Raw genomic sequence first — 19,266 nt, 5'->3', positions numbered from 1 at the left:
CCCCACAATCTCCCGAGTGGGTGTGAGATGTTCAGAGGAAGCATGCTTACTTAGCACATGAGTCCCTGAGTCTGATTCTCAGCCCTGGAAAAAATACCAACAAGTGGGGAAAAAATTAAAAGACACAGAAGGTGAGTGTGGTGGTGCACGCCTTTAATCCCAGCACTCCGGAGGTGGGGTGGGGGGTGGGGGGGTAGAGGCAGAAGGATCTCTGAGTTTGAGGCTAGCCTGGGTTACTTAGTGAGATTCTATCTCAAAAAAACTTCAGATGGTAAATTTGATTAGTGTTTTTTTTTTTTTTTAAAGATTTATTTCACGTATGCAAGCACGTTGTTGCTATCTTCAGACACACCAGAAGAGGGCATCAGATCCCCACTACAGATGGCTGTGAGCCACCATGTGGTTGCTGGGAATTGAACTCAAGACCTCTGGAAGAGCAGTCAGTGCTTTTAACCACTGAGCCATCTCTCCACCCCGTGTTTATGTTTTCATAAAAATTTAGTTTATTATTTTATGTGCATGGATATTTTGCCTGTATGTATGTTTGTGCACCACATGCATGTAGAGACCCTGGAGGCCAGAAAATGGCATAGGATCTGAGGGAACTGGAATTATAGATGGCCATGAGCCTCCATGTATGTGGGGGCGGGAATTGAACAGCCAGTGCTCTTGGTCATCTCAGTCCTGTGTGTGTGTTTGTGTGGGGTCCTGGTTCCAGCTCTGAGTCGGGACCAAGCCTGATGACCTGCATGGTAAGAGGAGAGAAGAGACACTTGGGGCAGGACTCAAGGATTTACGTGTGTATGCCTTGGCATGTATACACTCATACATGTAAACACACAAAAAGTAAAAAAAAAAAAAAAAACTAATTGAATTCAGTCTTATGATTTTAAACAGTACACTGAGGGGAGATTCAATTAAATTTACGGCAGCTTTGAAATGTGTTCAGAGAACTTCACAGAGAGCATATTTAAAAGCTGACTTTTCTAATATTTAATAATAGGTTAGGAATCTATTATTCCAAGTCCTGCTTCTTTAGGGTGGGTATTGGTAAACTTGAGAAAACTGGATATGGGAGTTGGAGGAGTGATTTCAGTGGTTAAGCCCACTGGCTGCTCTTACAGAGAACCAGGCCAGGGCTGGATTCCCAGCACCCACAGGGGAGCACACAATAGCCTATAACTTCAGTTCCAAGGGAATCCCATTTCCTCTTCCGGCTCCTGGACCCGCATGAACATGGTATACAGCTGTATGTGCAAGTAAGCACTCATACATATAAAATAAACAGATCTAAAAAAAAATATGTCAACAAAAAGAAACTGGTTATATTAAACTTAGAAAAAATTACTTTAAAAATTGTAGTAGATCTGGGGTGAAGATCTGAGGTAAAGTGTTAGCATGTCAACAGCTGGGTTCTATTTCCAGCACACTCACTGCACGGTCAGACATAAGGAAGGACAGTTCACAGAATTAGGTAGAGTGCATAATATCTGGTGTTAACAAGTAAGCCACTGGTTTATGTATTTATTCCAATATGTATATATATGTGTACATATATATATACACATACACACACATATACACATCTTTTTGTTTTTTAAGATTTATTTATTTGAGGACGCTGTAGCTTTCTTTGGACACACCAGAAAAGGGGCATTGGATCCCATTACAGATGGCTGTGAGCTGCCATGTGGTTGCTGGGAGTTTACTCAAGACCTCTGGAAGAGCAGTCAGTGCTCCCAACCACTGAGCCATCTCTCCAGCCTAATATCTTTTATTTTTAAAACATTTTTTTTTCTCTTGAGATAGATTTTTTTTCTGTGTACAGAGCCCTGACTGTCCTAGAACTCAATCTGTAGACTACACTAGCCTCAAACTCACAGAGATCCACTTGCTTCTGCTCAGGACTGAGATTAAGGGTGTGTGCCATCACACCTGGCTTACATGTACCTTATAAACAATATTTGTATATATATATTTACAATATGTATATATACAAAACAATATTTGTGTGTATATATATATATATATATATATATATACACACACACACACTATGCATTTTGAACATATTTACTTTTCCCTCCCACTTCATCTCCTCCTGCTCCATTATACATAGCATAAGAAGCCAGGTGTGGTGTAGGCCTTTAATCCAGCAATCTGGAGGTGGAGGCAGGCAGAGTTTGAGACCAGCTAGGGCTACAGAGTGAGACCTGTCTCAGGCGTAAACAAGCAGCATGGAAAGGTTTCCTGCTCGCAGCAAGCAAGGAGCAAACTGGGGCCCACTCAAAGCAGTGTCTCCCTAAGCAAGTGCACCCAGGGGCTCTAATGGGTGAAACACATCCATTCACCACCACCTGTAGACCAGGGGCCTGTGAGCACGCTCAGTTCAACATTGTGCTTCTCATACACTGCATACTCAAAAGTGAGGGACGGGGGGCGCGGGGGGGGGCACAAACACAGCTGGGAATGGTGCCTCATATCTCGAATCTTAGCACTTAGGAGGCAGAGGCAAGTTCTGGAGTTCAGGGCCAGCTTTGGTGGCATAGCGAGTTTGAGTACAGCTCGGTTACACGAGACCTTGAAAACCGGGAAGAGAAAGAAGGGCCTGCATGATAGGTCTTGGGGTAAAGAGGCTTGCTGTGCAGGCCTGGTGATCTGAGTTCAATTCCTGGACCCCGTGTGAAGGTGGAAGGAGACCATAGACTCCACAATGTTATTTTCTGACTTACATACACACACACACACACACACACACACACACACCACCACACACACACACTTTGTGATACATGGACCCCTTCCACTGTGACACATGGACACACACACACTCTGTGACACACTGAGGGCCCCCTCCCCATCATCACACATACACAGTATGGACACACACAAATAAAAACAAGACTTTAAAAGAAAAACAGCAGACATGATGCACTTGAGAATTTCATTTTATAGTGAACAACATTTATTTATTCTAAGTTACCTAGGCCTAGGCCAGAATGACTTCGCAGTCTTGGCTAGTTCCTTTTAACTTTCCCTGGAGAGTCTTCTAATTTGGAGGCTAGAAGCTCAAGTAACATGATGTAGATTCTTGGTGGGTGGGCCCAGTTTCTTTGGCCTTGAGTGTGGAGTGGATGTGCATGAGTCTGGTTTTATTGCTATTTTAGAGTGTATTCCTACTTATGAAAACGTTGCTGTAAAACAGGATACTGTATTATGCCAGCAGCTGCTTTAGCTCTATCTAGTGTTCATCCTTTTCTTCTTTCCTTTCTTTTTTTTTAATTAACTAATTTTATGCACATGAATACATTGTAGCTGTCTTCAAACACACCAGAAGAGGGCATGGGATTCCTTGAGATGGTTGTGAGCCACCATGTGGTTGCTGGGAATTGAACTCAGGACTTCTGGAAGAAAGAACAGCCAGTGTTCTTAACTACTGAGCCAGTTCCTCAGCCTCCTTCTCTTCCTTTCTTAAAGATTCAGTATGTAGCCCAGGCTAGCCTGGAATCTATCATTATTCTGTCCCATCTCCTTAGTGTACCACCATATCTGGACTTACCATGCCCCCCCATCCCCATTTCTTTTTTAAAGAACGGTATATATGCATGGTGTGTATGTGTGTGCAGGTACATGTGTGACAAAGCCAGTAGGTGAGGGTCAGAGGAAAGTTCTGTAAGTCAGTTCTCTTCTTCCACCTGTGATCAAACGAAGGTTGCCAGTCTTGTGTGGTGCCTTCGCTCGCCATACCATCTCTCTCTTGACTACAACTAGGACTAGGTGGAATGATCCACCTGGTACTGTTGAGGTGTGTGCATGTGTGTGCATGCAACTCTAGGATTCTGCATAACAAAAATACTCATCGATGTGTTTTACAGAATGTGCGGTCAGCAGCCCGTGTGTGCATATACACTCAGACATTCCTCCAATAACACCAGCGGCGAAGTCATGTACATGGCGAGTGGGCATGTGGAGGTGGGAGTGCTATCATAGAGAGCAGGAGGCATACCACGCAGACCTGGGGACCATCAGAGCAAAGCTACAAAAGTAATAGATGCCATCACTCACACACACACACACACACACACACACACACACACACACACACCATAAATAAAAATAACTGTTATAGTTCCCTCTCCCTAGAGAAATCCCCAGTGCATGAACAGCCCTGCCCTGTTTGAAGATGAGGCATCTTCCAGGATGGCTTCACCCAGCCCTGGTCTGAGTCTTAGCAGCCCCTCTTGAAGACAGTCTTCTTGCTTAGTGTCTACCATGGAGCCTGGAGCCCAGAAGGCATCTTCTAGAAATCAAGGCAGGGAACTGCTGATAGAGGCCCCACAGCCCCTGCCCAACATCCCCGGTATAGTATAGGAGCAAAGGTGGGAGTCTTTGGTCCCCATTTGTGACTCCTGTTCTCCCAGGGATAGCTTATCACCCTCAGGCTCCTGCTGAGCCTTTCAGGTTCTTGCAAGCCAATTGAGGGCATACCGGCCTGGCCTCGATGGTGACGGTGACGAGTGCTTCTGTGTCCTCACTCAGCAAGATGCTATGGACCATGTTTGCTAGTTCCTTCCATCGAAGTTTCCAGGCTACAGGTATGTATGTGGGTGTGTGTATGCAGAGATTGTTTTGTTTGTTTTGAGACAGGGTTTCTCTGTATAGCCCTGGCTGTCCCTTTGTAGACCAGTTGGTCTCAAACTCACATTCACCCATCTGCCTCTGCCTCCCAGAGTGCTGGCCTGCCATTTGTGGGGGTTTTTTTTGGTTTGTTTGTTTGTTTTTTGTTTGTTTGTTTGTTTTTTTCGAGATAGGGTTTCTCTGTATAGCCCTGGCTATCCTGGAACTCATTCTGTAGACCAGGCTGGCCTCAAACTCAGAAATCTGCCTGCCTCTGCCTCCCAAGTGCTGGGATTAAAGGCGTGCGCCACCACCAGCTGCCATTTGTGTTTTAAGTCTTTGAAAATGACACCTTCCGCTGGAGAGATAGCTCTGCAGGTAAAGGAGCTTACGGGCAACAGGGTGGAGGGAGAGAACTGACTCATACTATCCTCTGAGCTCTACACACTCACTGTGGCGTGTAGCCGCGCGCGCGTGTGTGTGTGTGTGTGTGTGTGTGTGTGGGCACGCGCACACACACACACACACACACACACACATACACATACACACACATATGAAGGTTAAAAAAAAAAAGACACTCTGGGGGTTGGTGAGTTCGACTGGTGGCTAAGGGCCCTTGTTGGGTTTGATTCCAAGCACCAATCTGTTGGTTCACAAATATCCTCAATTCCAGTTCCAAGGAATTCTTCACACTCTTCTATCCTATAAGGGCACCAGGTACCTTATGTGACACACAGACATACAGGCAAACAAAACATTCATACATCTAAAATTCAAAAAACAAACCCAAATCCCAGGCCCCCTCTGGAAACAGGTACCTGGCTACTGCCAAGTGTAACTTAATTATAACCCAAGGAACCACAGTACTAACAAATAACTACAAGAGGATGTTATCTCTTTAGAAAAACAGAGGACTGGATTAATTCCCCCAGGGCCACAGCTCCCCTCTAGACAAGGGTCAGGATGGACAGCCTGAGACCCAGTTCCGGGCTAGTTCCTTAGTCACTCTTTGGAGGGGAGGGGCCCAGCGGCAGGAAGCAAGAGAGAGCAGAGCAGAGAACACAAACAATTCAACAAATTGCTCCCCCCCCCATTCTTTCAGACATTCTGGCTCCACAATATTCTCTTTTCTTTCGGTGCTAGGACAGAAGAGACCTTCTGTGTGCAGGGTTCTCAGCATCTGAGTCTCCCTGCCCTCCTGTGCTTTCTAATTTTGACAGGTATAGCATCCAAGGTATCTCCCAACTGATTCCCCATTGCCCCTTGCTTTCCCAGAGCCTCTTGTATAACTGAGATTCTGAGAAAACGGAGGGGGGGGGGCAGGAATCCCAGAGGTCCCTGTGCTCCTGAATTCCCCGAATTCTTGGCATTTTGCATTTCCTCTTGGGAAATAATAAGATCAGCTGTTTATACCTCCTGCAAACCCATTCAAGCCCATTATCCCTTTCCACGGTGAAGTCTGTCCCATTTAGATGAAAGGTATGTTCCATCACCAAAGGATTCAAGGAAAGAGGCAGAGGGATGACTTGGAGGACCCGCTGGCTCCTCTGCAAGGGAGACTTCCCAGGAACAGCCCATTTCTCAGAGTAAGAAAATAAGGTCTGCAGGGTTAACTTAGCGAGGAAGAGGACAGAAGGAACCCAGGGCCCCCAGAAGTTTCTAACTCTCCTGGACACCAGCCCTTGGGAGTTGCTTATATTAGACTGAGTTCTCCAGAGAAACAACCAATAGATGCGTGCGTGTGTGTGTGTGTGTGTGTGTGTGTGTGTGTGTGTGTGTGTGTGTGTAGAGGAGGGAGAGAGAACTGGGTTTATTTTAAGGACTTGGGTCATGTGATTGTGGGGGCTGGCAGCTCTGAAATCTGCAGAGCAGGAGGACAGGCTGGAGGCCTACCCGAGACCTGGCATCACCGTCTTGTTTTTGCTGCTACAGGAGGCATGGAGGCAGAATCTGTCTTTCTTGGGGGAAAGGGGGAAGTTTACGTCTTTTCTTAACCAACCAACACAGCCCATCCATTCTGCAGAAGGATAATGTTCTTTTTAAAGTGCCAAGATTTACACGTTCATTGCATTTAAAAACACCTCCAGCCGCATCTAGACTAATGGCTGACCAAACACTGGGTGTCATGCCTAAGGGACACACAAAATAGTGTGTGTCCCCTTCACGCACCATAGTGAAGTGAGGGTCTTTATCACTTTAACTCTCTACATTAGAGGTAAGGCCGAAGCTCCCAGTGTTTGGTCTCAGACCTCTTGCTGTCCTCCCTCTGGGCCAGGGGATGACTCAGACGGGATGGGATGAGGAACTCAGCTGGAATCCAGTTGCTCACTCCCAGCTCCAGAAAGAAGGAAGGATCCCCACGCACCCTAAGCAGGCTGAGGGTGAGGCCATGCCTGACTGGAGCTCAGCTGTCTGTCATGCGACAGTGGGAAGGGTGGGTGAGAGCCATGGTGCCCTCCTAAGTGCTTCTCAGCAGGAGCCATGGGATCCCCCACCCCCACCCCATCCAGGCCGAATCCTCCCCACACAGTAGCAGCAGAGGCAGCAGCAAGGGAGCAGTGAGCTTTCAAGGCTACAGGGAGGAGACAGCCATTTCCCCTGAGGATGGGAGTGATCTTTGGTTTCTGGGTGGCTCCTGAGTGTGTCCACAACTTCCATGAACACTGAGGGGGGAAGTAGTGAGTGAGGTGGAAGGGTTAGAGATGGGGGATGGGGAGAGGGCAAGGATTAGCAGGAGTCCAGTGCTCATACTCAGTGGCCTTGACCCTGCCCACAGTTCTTCCCACAGTGGACATCTTCCAACGTAAGCACCGCGGGCAGAACCTGCCTGGTGCTCTCTGTTCTATATCTGCTGGGATGGTCGTCCTGGTCCTTTGGCTTCCTGGATGGGCTTCTGAGTTTTCTACAACAATCTTAGTGACTGTAAGGTGGAGTTCAGTGGTAGTATGTAATTAGCAAGAAACAGGTTCTGAGTTTGACTGATAGCAACACACACACACACAGAGAGACAGAGAGAGAGAGAGAGACAGAGAGAGAGAGACAGAGAGAGAGAGAGAGACAGAGAGAGAGAGAGAGAGAGAGAGAGAGAGAGAGACAGAGAGAGAGAGAGACAGACAGACAGATTCTATGTCTGGGAAATTGTCTGAAATTCCATCCTAATGCCTTCTCTCTCCTTTCCAGGCTCGCCCCCTCCTCCTGTGGTCCCATTCCCAATGAGTCTCCCCTTCTGGCTCACGAAGCAACCTCCCTTTGAAATAAATGTCCTACCCCATCCAAACCATTTCTACTCTCTTATGCTCGCCCTGCTTGACTGGGCCAAGTTCCGAGCAGCAAAAGCCATGAGGGGTGGGGATTCCTGGAAAAGGTAACTTGGATGGTTTTATGTCTGAGTTTCCGTATCCCAAACCCATTAATTCAGTGTTCTCGAAGGTCCATGGGTTTATAGCTTCCGGGGAACTGCCGGGCAGGTGTGCTGCCCACCGCTGCTTTTGCCCTGAAACACACCTCCAGGAGGAAGGGACAGTTGAAGTCTGCAGCTGGGAATAATGAAAGCTCAGCAGACTGGCACAACCTAGAAAAACTAAACTGACTGGGATTACTGAGTCTGGAGGAACTGGGATTAAGTACAGGGCACGGGACACACCCAGCCTGCAGTTCCTTGGAACAGCTAGAGGGAGAAATAAATGCAGTCGGCCGGCCATATCTTCACTTGTGCCCTGGGTGCCCCAGATGGAGTCCGGATCTACTCAGGGTGTCTCTGATTCTATCCGATGCCCCTGAATAGGTTGGAGTGTCAAACTGGAACATCCTAGAACAGAAATTCTCAACCTGTGGGCCATGGCAACTTTGGGAGTTGAGATCCCTTCACAGGGGTCCAGGAACTGATATCCTATATATCAGATATTTGTGATTCATAACAGTAGCAAAATTACAGCTATATAGTAACAACAAAAATAATTTCTTTATTCACAATGTGAAGGACTGTTAATGGGTTGTAGCATTAGGAAGGTTGAGAACCACTGCTCTAGAGGTTTCAGGAGGAGGATAGCAAACACTGGTTAAGAATAAATCAAGCTCTGGCCGCTGTCTCACGGCCCTGTTCCTTGCTGATCTCAGAGGCTGTGCTGAAGGATTTGATAGAGCGGCCGATCAGCCTCAGCTCATACATATCTGAACGAACGTCTACATTCTCACCAAGGCTGCCTCTGAAAGAGCTGTAGGGCACGCTGGGGCAGGAACCGGATTGGGGCTGAGGTATGTTGGAGCTGAATGAGCTGAAGGCAGCCTGTGGAGGAAATCCAGGCAATGGGTAACCTGGCCTCACACACCAAAGGGCTTTAATGCTCCAAGTTCTTGGTCTTGCTGGACTGCCAGTAGCAGACAGAGCTGAGCTCTGACACGGAGGTGATGAGCCGTCCAGTGTCAGGTCATCACGTCAGCCCTCACTGGATCTTAGGTTAAGAAAGTGTCACCCAGAGAATGTGCTCAGGACAGTGGTGCTCCCCATCTTTCTGTGTCTGTCTTTACTTCCCTCGTGTTCCTACCACAAGACAGCGGACGGCTCTGTGACCCAGGAGTTCCTTCACTCTGCCCATAAGATGAGGACCTAAGCTACTTGCCCCAACTCAGGGAGCCTGGAAACATGTTGCATTAGTTACTGGAGCAGACGCAGGCTTCCCACACTTCTCCAGCCATTGCTATGAGGACAGGACCCACTCCTGACTCAGTCCTATGTGACAGACTATAATTCTTCCCTGGGTCATTTGTACTTCCACTAAACATCTAAACTCATTCCACAAGGTCTCACCCATGGAGTTCTGGGGACCTCCTCTCATCTACCATCCATTTCTTTCAGTGAGAGGAGAAGAAATTGGTTGGATCTAGGAGCTGGGATCATAGCCAGAATAAGGCAAGGTGGTCAGGGAACCCATCAGAAGTGCCCCGGGTTAGCACCTACCTGGTGCCAGGGGGCACTAGCTCTCTCTCATAAATGCTCTGCAGGAGAGCTCTCTGTATTTACTCATATGCTAGTGAGGAGATATCGGGGGAGGATACAGGTCTGCTATGACTATGAGGAGAGGTGCTGGGCTGGAGAGGTCCAGGGTGGGAATCTTGACTGTTTAAGTCTAGGTGTTAGGCACTTGCCCACAGCACTTAGGGAGGGAATCCTGCTCTGCCCAGGAGACAACCTGAGGCTCAAGGCTAGGCTCCAACAGGCATAAGCTATATGGATGAACTTAGAAGGAAGAGTAGGTTGGGGGGGGGGTGTCACGAGTCCCACCTTCCCAAGCCATTTGAATGCAGATTTCTTCCCAACAGCAAGCTTGAATGGGGAGAGAGTTTCAGGGGAGGGGGTTTTCCTTCGAGGTTTGATCCCTTGCCTGTGTCCCTTGGTGGAAGAAAGGTGCCTGATGAACCTTCATGGGTAGTCTGTGGCTGTGGTGGTGGAGTGGAGAAAAGTCACAGGTCAGAGGACCCAGAGGTCAGAAAGGTACAGGCCTGAGCACTGGGTAGCTAGGAGGGCCCAGCAGAGCAGGTGAGACAAAGTCGTATTCAGGAAATGGCAGGTGGCCTGGTTCCCTGCAGCTGGGCCTAAGTGTCTGTGACCACTTAGAAGCCCCATGGGGAGGAGGGGAGTATTCAGTGGCCAGTGTACCTGTGCAGACCCCCCTGGGCCACTGTCAATCAGAAGTAAGCCAGGCGGTGGAATCTGAGTAGTTGTTCATAGCTGACTGCCCGCCAGCCACTGTGGCTATTTCTGTTCCTCTGCCCATTCTAGAAGGAGCATCCTGGCTCAGAACAGCAGGATCCAGTTCCCAGCTACGGTAACCACACTGCTTAGCTCAACACATGCCTGACACGGTGAGCGCTTGGGTCCCAGCCACTCTCTGTGAAGCAGGGCACAATTGTTGCTGGGACCTTTCCCCACAGGTTGCAGGCTGGGTCCCCATATCTGTAGCTGCCCCTTGAAGAACAGGTGCTCCATCACTGAATACATGCATTCAATTGGCCTTTTTCCTTTTTGCCCATCTACAGCTTATTTTCCATAATGGCAGAATGCTGTTTTTTTTTTTGGGGGGGGGTATATTAAAAAAACCTACTAGTTCTACTTTAAATGAATACATATTAATTCCACATTTTTAAAAAAGGACCATGGAGGCACACACAACTATAATCTCAGCACTTGGGAGGCTGAGGCAGGATTGTTATAAGCTTGAAGCCAGACTGGGCCACACAGTGAGACTAAAAAACAACATAAGCCAACTATTCAAGGAACTTAAAAGGGGCCTGGATGCAGCTCAATCGGTAGAGCGCTTGTCTAGATATATGAAGCCCTGGCTTGGATCCCTAGTACCACATGGTGGCATATGCCAGCGCTTAGGAGATGGAGACAGGATGACAAGAAATCTAAGGTCATCTCTGGCTCTATAGAGTCAGGGCTGGCCTGGGCTACATCAGACACCCTGACTTAAGAAGAGAACAAAAAGATAAAGCTTGAATGAGTGAACACGGTTTGTGGACTAGAAACCCGCGTGGAGTGGATCTCCAGTGCTTGCTCGCCCTGCCTAGGCACGTGCTTATATCTGGACAACTGAAACGAGCGGGTCTAGACCCCTTACCTATTCTCATGGCTTCATAACCCATCTTCCTGTGCGTAGAGTTGGGAGGGGCATAGAGGGAAGCCCACAGAACTCAGACAGACTAACAAGAGACCTTTGTTTTATTTGTAAAAGAGGTTCATGTAATCCAGGCTGGTCTTAAACTCCCAAATCCTATCCATACTTCCCCAGCACTGTTTTAAAAGGCATATGCCATTCATTACACCTCGCCCAAAGAGACATTTTTAAGAGTCTGCTTTTTGCCCAGGCGGTGGTGGCGCATGTCTATAATCCCAGCACTCTGGGAGGCAGAGGCAGGTGGATTTCTGAGTTCGAGGCCAGCCTGGTCTACAGAGTGAGTTCCAGGACAGCCAGGGCTATACAGAGAAACCCTGTCTCGAAAAAACCAAATCCAAAAAAAAAAAAAAAAAAGAGCCTGCTTTTTTACCCAGGGGACTCAGAGATACAAAGGATGGAGAGACTCAGAGACTCAAAGAGGAGCTACAAGAAGCAGAGAGCAGAGGCAGGAAGATGGAGATGGGCTTGGAGGAGACAGGGTGAGGGGCAGTTCTGCAGGTGCACATGGAATTTTTAATCTGCTTTCTGCTACTGCAACAAAATGTCCCAGGCTGGTAATTTAGACAAAACAGAGTTTCAAGTTTATTTAACTCACAGATCTGGAGGTAAGACATCCAGGGGCACAGCACAGCACAGCACTTGGAGAAGGCATTCTTGCTGTGCCGTAACAGACTAGAGAGTCTCAATGGTAAGACAGGGACAGTGGGTGTTAGCTCAAGCCACCAGTCCTATCACAGGAGCCCCACCTTCATAGCTTATCTTATCCTAATCACTTATCTATCATCAAGAACTTGGAGATTAGCCGTGGAACACAGGATCTTAGTACTTGGGTCTCAGGCTCAAAACGAGTCCATCTGCCTCTGCAGGGAAACACACTTGGGTACTCCCTAGTCTGAGCTGGACTCCACTGTCTATCTTGGTTAAGATAAAATTAGAAACATCAAAATGCCACATCCCTTTGAGCAGCAGCTGTCTGCGGAACTCCATATGGTTACAGCAGCCAGGAGTCTGAGCTAATAAAAGTTACCAAAAGAAGAAGAAGGAGAAGGAGAAGAAGATGTAGAAGGAGAAGTGAAGCTGGGAAATGCTCCCAGAGAGCCACGTGGGCACCACTTGGAGCCAGGGTGGGTGGGGTGGGGACAAAAGCAGGCGCTGTCAGAGGGGTCCCGCCCCTGTTCTGCATGCCAAGGTCTCGTCCTCATTTTGAACACTCAACTCCTTAAGTAATGGTAAGGTCCGCTGATGCGGATGACTAGGCCCTAGCCACAGCTGGTTGTCTCCCTCCTCCCCTTCACTGAAGCCCTAACCTCCCAACTGGGGTTTTCAGCACAGGCTGATGTCACAAGGACCCTGGAATCTGTGTTCTTAAAAAGGAATCCCCAGAGAAGTTTTTCACTGCTATGTACAGGAGGGAGGGCACTCAGAACCACAGTAAGGGCCCACTCCAGATGCTGAACTTGCTGGGGCAGGTTCTTGGACCCAGCCTTTGGCACTTTGTTCTAGCAGCCTGAAGGAACTAATACAATCGGCAAAAACCAAAAACAAAAAAAAAAAACCAAAACCAAACAAACAACAAACAAACAAACAAAAAAGATCCAGCCAGGAAAATCTATAGCAAGGACCAACAAGAGCACATACATATGTGTCGGTGAATATCCCTGTGTGCACGTGTGTTTTCTCACAGAAAACTCTCGTTGCTGTTCCTGGTGGGGAAGGTGAGTCAGGTGATTGCTTGGACATCTCTGCTTAGGGGAGGGGTCTCTTCCAATGCTGACACCACTTTGTACATCCTGATGGGGACAGTGTAGAAATACTAGTCAGCTGATGAGAGCCTCTTAATTACTGGAGGAAATGGATTATGGGGTGCAGCTATTGAAACCCAAATATCAGGAGGCTACCCTAGCCAGGGTTCAGAGTGGAAATAATTGAGAAATTTGAGCCAGTCTCAGCAGACTCACAAGAGAGCACACCATGGGCTAGCAGGAAACATGCCTGAGGCATTAAAACTGTATCAATGGGCCAGGCATGGGGGCATATACCTATAATCCCAGCAAAGGCAAGTAGATCTCTGCGATCTCAAGGCCAGCCTGGTCTACAAATTGAGTTCCAGGAAAGCCAGAGCTACATAAAGAGACCTTGTCTCAACAAACAAACAAACAAGACCTCAGGGATTTTTTGAAACCTGACCACATGTCAAGGTACTTGGTGTATGGATGGCTTTAGTCCCAGGAAGGCACACACAGAAATGATCTGATCTTGGGGGTGAGGGAGGGCAGTAAGACTGCACTTCCCTGCACATCGGAGATGGAGGCCAGGGCATAAGAGCTCAGAAGAGACACTGGATTTACAAACAGCTTTGGCAATCTCCAAAATTTGTTCCAAAGAGAGGAAGCCCTCCCCTGCCTCATCAGACCGTGAAGTCAGAGACTAGCCTACTCTAGGCCCTGTGGTTAGTCTGGCCACTACAGTGGTCACTGTGTCCCTGGCCAGTGTCCCTGGCATTTGTGGAAAGGAACAAAGCAGGTCCCGGCATCAGAAGCCTCTGCACTTTTATCACTGGAGATGCTTGCATGCAGCCCAGCTTGCCAGAGCTCACACACTAAGGTTCCTTTGTGGAGGGAATTCACACGATCCCACAGGAGCTGACTAGCAATGGGGAGGCCCAATTCTCCCATCAGGCTTTGCTCCCCTCCTGCCACCTCAGCAGAGGCCCCAGACTACACCTGTCCAATAGGATCCTGTGGTGCCAAGGCTGGGCACCATGCCACTCCTCTCTCCAAGAACACCTCAGCCTGGCAGGATGCCAGGCGCAATCAAGCTTGCGGCCATCAGGGATTTCCTGAAAACTGGCATGCCCAGAAACCTAAACGCAAATGCACAGGATCGCACAGCCACACCAGCAGCCTGATAAATCAGATGTAGGGCTGAAACAGGGCATCCATCCAAGTGCTTCCTGAATTGACATGTTGACAGTCTGTACACATCTTGCTATAGCACAAAGACGTACTGAGGACTATCACGAACCGCAGGTTTTCAGTACTATATATCATGCACACTGGTAATGGTGGGTCTCTACTCTCAGGAAGTGCATGACCTTGTCTGACAAACCAAAGATCATGTGGGGAAACTAGGACTGACTAAAATACCTTGCACTATGGCTGAACTGACGTGCTAGAAAGATATCAGAGCAATGGGAAGGCATGCTCAGGAGGATGGCCTGCTGAGTCAAGAACAAGTGTGGAAACAAGATGTGTATCGGGCGGAGTAGGAATTAAATGGTGACACTGGGGATCTGCCTGCTCCTTGTGCTCAGGGACCTTCCCATTGGCTCACCCATAGAGATTCTCTTGGGAGGGTTATGGGAGGGAAAAGATGACCTTCAAATGTCCCTGTGCTTGGGAAGGAGATCTGCCCGTCAACAGGGAGTCAGTCTCCAGGTGCTAGGATGCTCGCTATCCAACTCCTCTTGGGCCAGTGATATGTGTAGCACCCTAGTGCCCATGTGTTTGGTTCTTGTATTTGTGGGTGCAGTTGCTGCTTTTGAGCATAAGAAGACAGCACTACCATTCTACAGAGTACCTAGAGCCACGAATCCAGGCCACACTGAGATGAGGCCAGTCAGGCAGAACAGCTCTGCCTCTCAGGGATACACCACACCAGACTAATTAGACTCTCTGCAGGAAGTAGATGCTAGGGTTTAGATGTGTGTCTTTCAAAGACCATGTCTCTAACACGTGCTGCTCTTGGGTAGTGGAAATCTTAAGAGGTCTTGGGTCCCTGGATCCTTCCTCTCTGCTTCCCAGCCACTATGAGGTGTGCAGCTTCCTCAGTCACACACTCCCTGCCCTGATGTACTGCCCTATCACAGGCCCAAATGACCACTACCTGAAACCTTTGAAGCTGTGAGCCTGAACAGAGCCTTGCTTACAAGGTGATTACCTCAGGAATTCTGTCATAGGAACAGCTGACTAACATAGCAGGGGTACTGGTGAGCTTAGAGATGGGTCACCTTGGTGGGGAGTATGCCTGTTTCCCATTCTGCTATTCTATGAAGCAGGACAAGAACACAGTCTGAAATTTTAGGGACTGAAGAAAGACCACTGGGCTGAGTCAGTGACAATGCATTTTCCACATAGCCCCCCATTTTCTTTGTCAGACTGTTCCTTCCCCAGGAGTCCTAAAACAGCAAGTCTGAGCCCCACACCCAAGATGCCTGGGGAAGTGGAAGGTTTAGGGGAGAGCGTGATGAGGTAAGAGTCAGGGGATGAGTTCTTTCATGCTTATGAGCATCTGTTCCAGACTGCTTCTGAACCAGGAACTCCTTGGTTTAGGCCTGAAGAGAAAGGCCACATGTTCTTGTCCCTAACCCAGCTATACCCAAAGTAGGCCAGATCCTCCTGGTTGCCATGAGAACACACCTTGACTGGCAGTGCCAACAAAATTTCATGCACTTGATAGCATTTGCTCTGCTCAGTACCCAGGATGCCTCTTTGGGAAATGAGTTAACACAACTCAGAGAGGTTACCACTGGGCCCAAGGTCACAGCACAGAGGACCAAAGGCAAGCCACCCAGACTTGATTCTTGGTCCCAGGCCTTTCTCAGTTAACACTGTTCCTAAAGGGAAGAGGATGGCTCTGTGAGCCTTCGAGGCAACTGCCTGGCATCCTGCCTGCACCCTTTGAACTGTGTGTGAGGCCTTTCCACAAGTGATAAGCAGGAGAGTCTCCAAGCAAGAAACATTTCCTGAATTTTTTTTTTTTTTCTTTTCGAGACAGGGTTTCTCTGTATAGTCCTGGCTGTCCTGGAACTCATCCTGTAGACCAGGCTGGCCTCGAACTCAGAAATCCACCTGCCTCTGCCTCCCAAGTGCTGGGATTAAAGGCATGCGCCACCACCGCCCAGCTTCATTCCCTGAATCTTACAAGTGGCAATAGTAGCCATAATACATCAGCTTACCACAAACTGCCAGGCACGGTTCTGAACTATATGCAAAATACAAAGAGAAACAGAGAAACAGAGGCAGGAGAGAAGAGCGTTGACTCTGAATTTAGGCTCTATAGGTAGCACTCACAAGCTCTGTGTATTTCTTGAAATTCTTTGCAAGATCAGGTGCATTTGTCCGAGGAAACTGTGAGACTCTTTTAAAGACTCAGAAAGATCAAGGACTCAATTCCTTCAGGAGCATAGGTAGGAGTTATAGATCAATGTTTCCTCTAGTCCTATACATGCTCCGAACACATAGAAATCCAGTGTCAACAGCTGGGGAGTAGCTCAGCTGAAAGAATGTTTGCCTGGCATGCACAAGGCCCAGGGCTTGATCTCCAGGACCAAATAAGCTGGGTGTGGTGGCCCGAGCTTGTAATTCCAGCACTTTGGGGTGTGGAGGCTGGGGGGATCAGAAGTTCAAGGTCATCATGGGCTGGCTACACAGTGAGCCTGGGACATAGAAGACCTTGCTTCAAGAAAACCAAAATCCAAACACTTAGTGCCAAATGTTATCAAATACAGGAGAAAGTACTATGTGAGTGGGGGTGGCCAAACTGCCCGGGTTCCTGCCAGGAGGAAACTAAGATGGAAATAGTATCTTGGGGGAGAGCCACTCAGACTGCAGCACAAATCTGGCTAGACATTCCGCTGCTTGGTTTCAGGGTCCTAGAAAACACCCTTTTCATTCGTCACAGACACTTGGACAACCCTGAGCCCCACTCCCACATGCCTAAGGCCAATGACCATTTCCTGGAAGGGCTCTGATCCCCACATTACAGGCAATGCAGGGCAGCTCTCCAGGTCCACAGCCCTCATCACATCATCGTCACAGGGCCAGGGAGCCCCAGGAAAGGGGGAAGTCTGATTAACCCTGCCTCTTCCCTTTAGCCCTCAAGGGCCTGTGGTTGGAGAGGTGCCAGAGAGAGCCAAAGACACACAGCAGAAGACCCTAAAGGGAGAGGCCCAGGTTCCACAAGGCAATGTGTAATTATACTAGATACCCCTCACACTGGCTTCCTCCCTGACATCCTCGGCTTCCTCCTGTGGGCTTCTAACTGGTGCTTGCCAATGCTGCCTTAATTTTCTCCCCACCCCTCAATAAGGGCTTGTCAGTTTCTTCCTTGCTTTGGTGTTCTCCAAAGCAGCACCCCCAGGACTGGGGAAGCAGAATGTGACTATAACCCTCTTACTGTCTATGGCACAGACAGCTTACGATGGTCTGGAAAATCCATTTTCTGTGTGAAAGTGACAGAGTTACCATGGAGGCCATACAAGGTTGCCCTTTGATTTTCAAAAGACAGAGAAAAACACATCACTAAAGTTACATGGTGTAAAATGTCATTTTTCTTTGAATGATTCAACCCAGGGAAGGTATCTGAGGATCCAGCCAGTCTCCAGGGAATCACTGTGGATGTTGTCAGGAAGACTAGAGGCAAAGGTGGAAGCATTACACCTTCCCAAGTCCCCAACTCTCTCCTCTCTCTTTAGCAGTGCACACACCTTAGGAACAAACTCCAGAGAAACATTATAGGGTGTGAGGGAAGCCATGGTACAGAATCCAGGGAGATGCGGATCCAATTAGATCCTGGAGGCTCCTCCCAGGAAGTTGTCCCTACAGCTTCTTCTATCAGCAATGGGAAAACCTCACAAAGGTCAGCTGAGGTTTTCCCTCCCCCATTTGCAGCACACTGCTAATCTACAGGAGACCTCCAAGAATATAAGGTCTGCACGAGAATACAACGTCTGTGCAAGGCTCTACCACAAAGCCAGACCAAACCAATCTGATCACTGCTCTGTAGAGCACCTATGCACTCTCCTGCCTCTGCCACTCAGCAAGACTCGGTAGTACAGGTTACCACTCTCCCCCAAAAGAAAATGAGAAAGAAAAACAAAAACCGAGAGGTGGGTGGCGCACCAGCCCTTCAATAGAGGGAACCGACCAGACGTGTAGTTTGCCCTTTATCAGGGGGTCAGGACCAGGCTGCGGGTAGCAGTTCCTGCTGGCCAAGAAACCAAGCCTAGCTTCATTCTGACCAAGACTCCTGCCGGGGGTCTCATAGCAAGAACCAGTTAAAGTTAGGGGAAGATGAACCCACAAGACACAATATCTCCTGGTGGCAAACGACCTGGGGACATACCTCAGAAGCTGGCTTAAGCAGAGAGCTGCGCATTTCCTGGGGACCCTTGGAAGAGGGTGATAGGTTGTGAGCAGAGAGGAAGAAGAGAAAGCTGGCCCAGACCAGTCATACATCTCTATATCCTCTCTCATCAACTATCCCTGGGGACCTGTGGAGGAGGAACAGGGACAATGGTCCAACAGGTCCCCTTCACCTGCCTCGACAGGTCAGCCTTCCTCACCTTACCCCGAGGCCCCAAATTCAGCAGGAACGCAGAGGCACCTGCTGCCACACCGCTCCATCCCCGCGAAAGGGGGACCCTGGGCGGTGCCTCCCGGCGCTCTCCTGTCAACCCCCTCGTAGGGGCGGGGCGCTCCGGGTGCCGCCGCGCCCCCCACACCCCCTCCTCGCGCTCACCTGGCGCAGGTGCTGCAGCAGCGTCCCCGCCTCCTCCCGCCGGCCCTGGCGCACCATCCGCAGCAGCTCCTGGACCATGCCGACGCGCCGGTGGTAGGGGGGTAGCCCACTGCCCGCGCGCCCCGCCTTGTCCCCGGCGCGCAGCAGCAGCGACGCCCAGAAGTCGGGTCGTTCGCGGCGGGGGCCGGGCGCCGCGCCCGGGCTGGCTCTCTCCGCCAGGCTGCCCTTGGTCTGCCGAGTGCCCATGCCGCCGCCCGCCTGGGGCTGCGCGCGCCGGGATAAGGCCGCGTCCCCCGCCGGCTTCGCGCCTCCCCGGCCGCAACTTTGGGGGAACTGTTGCGCGCGGGAGGCGCGGGCGCGGGGCGGGGGCGGGGGCGGCTGCGGCCCGCGCTCCCCTCGCTCCTCCCTCCTCGCTGCCCCGGCGCGCTCTCCCGGCGCTCGCCGCCAG

At 49.5% G+C, this 19,266-nt stretch overlaps 1 protein-coding gene across 1 annotated transcript in view; it reads right to left on the bottom strand.

The window, feature by feature from the left end:
* The window catches only part of Lrrc75a (leucine rich repeat containing 75A), a 46,380-nt gene extending 27,117 nt beyond the window's left edge, over window positions 1-19,263 (bottom strand). Inside the window, exon 1 of the mRNA XM_052197474.1 lies at window positions 18,819-19,263. Coding sequence (XP_052053434.1) covers window positions 18,819-19,064 — 246 coding nt within the window. The 5' untranslated portion in view covers window positions 19,065-19,263. The remainder of the gene's footprint in view (window positions 1-18,818) is intronic.
* Window positions 19,264-19,266: the final 3 nt, after the last annotated feature.

Source organism: Apodemus sylvaticus, chromosome 10, assembly GCF_947179515.1.
Source record: "Apodemus sylvaticus chromosome 10, mApoSyl1.1, whole genome shotgun sequence".
NCBI classification, from domain to species: Eukaryota; Metazoa; Chordata; class Mammalia; order Rodentia; family Muridae; genus Apodemus; species Apodemus sylvaticus.
The sequence above is the reverse complement of the archived record's forward strand: the minus strand, read 5'-3'. Positions and strand labels throughout refer to the sequence as shown.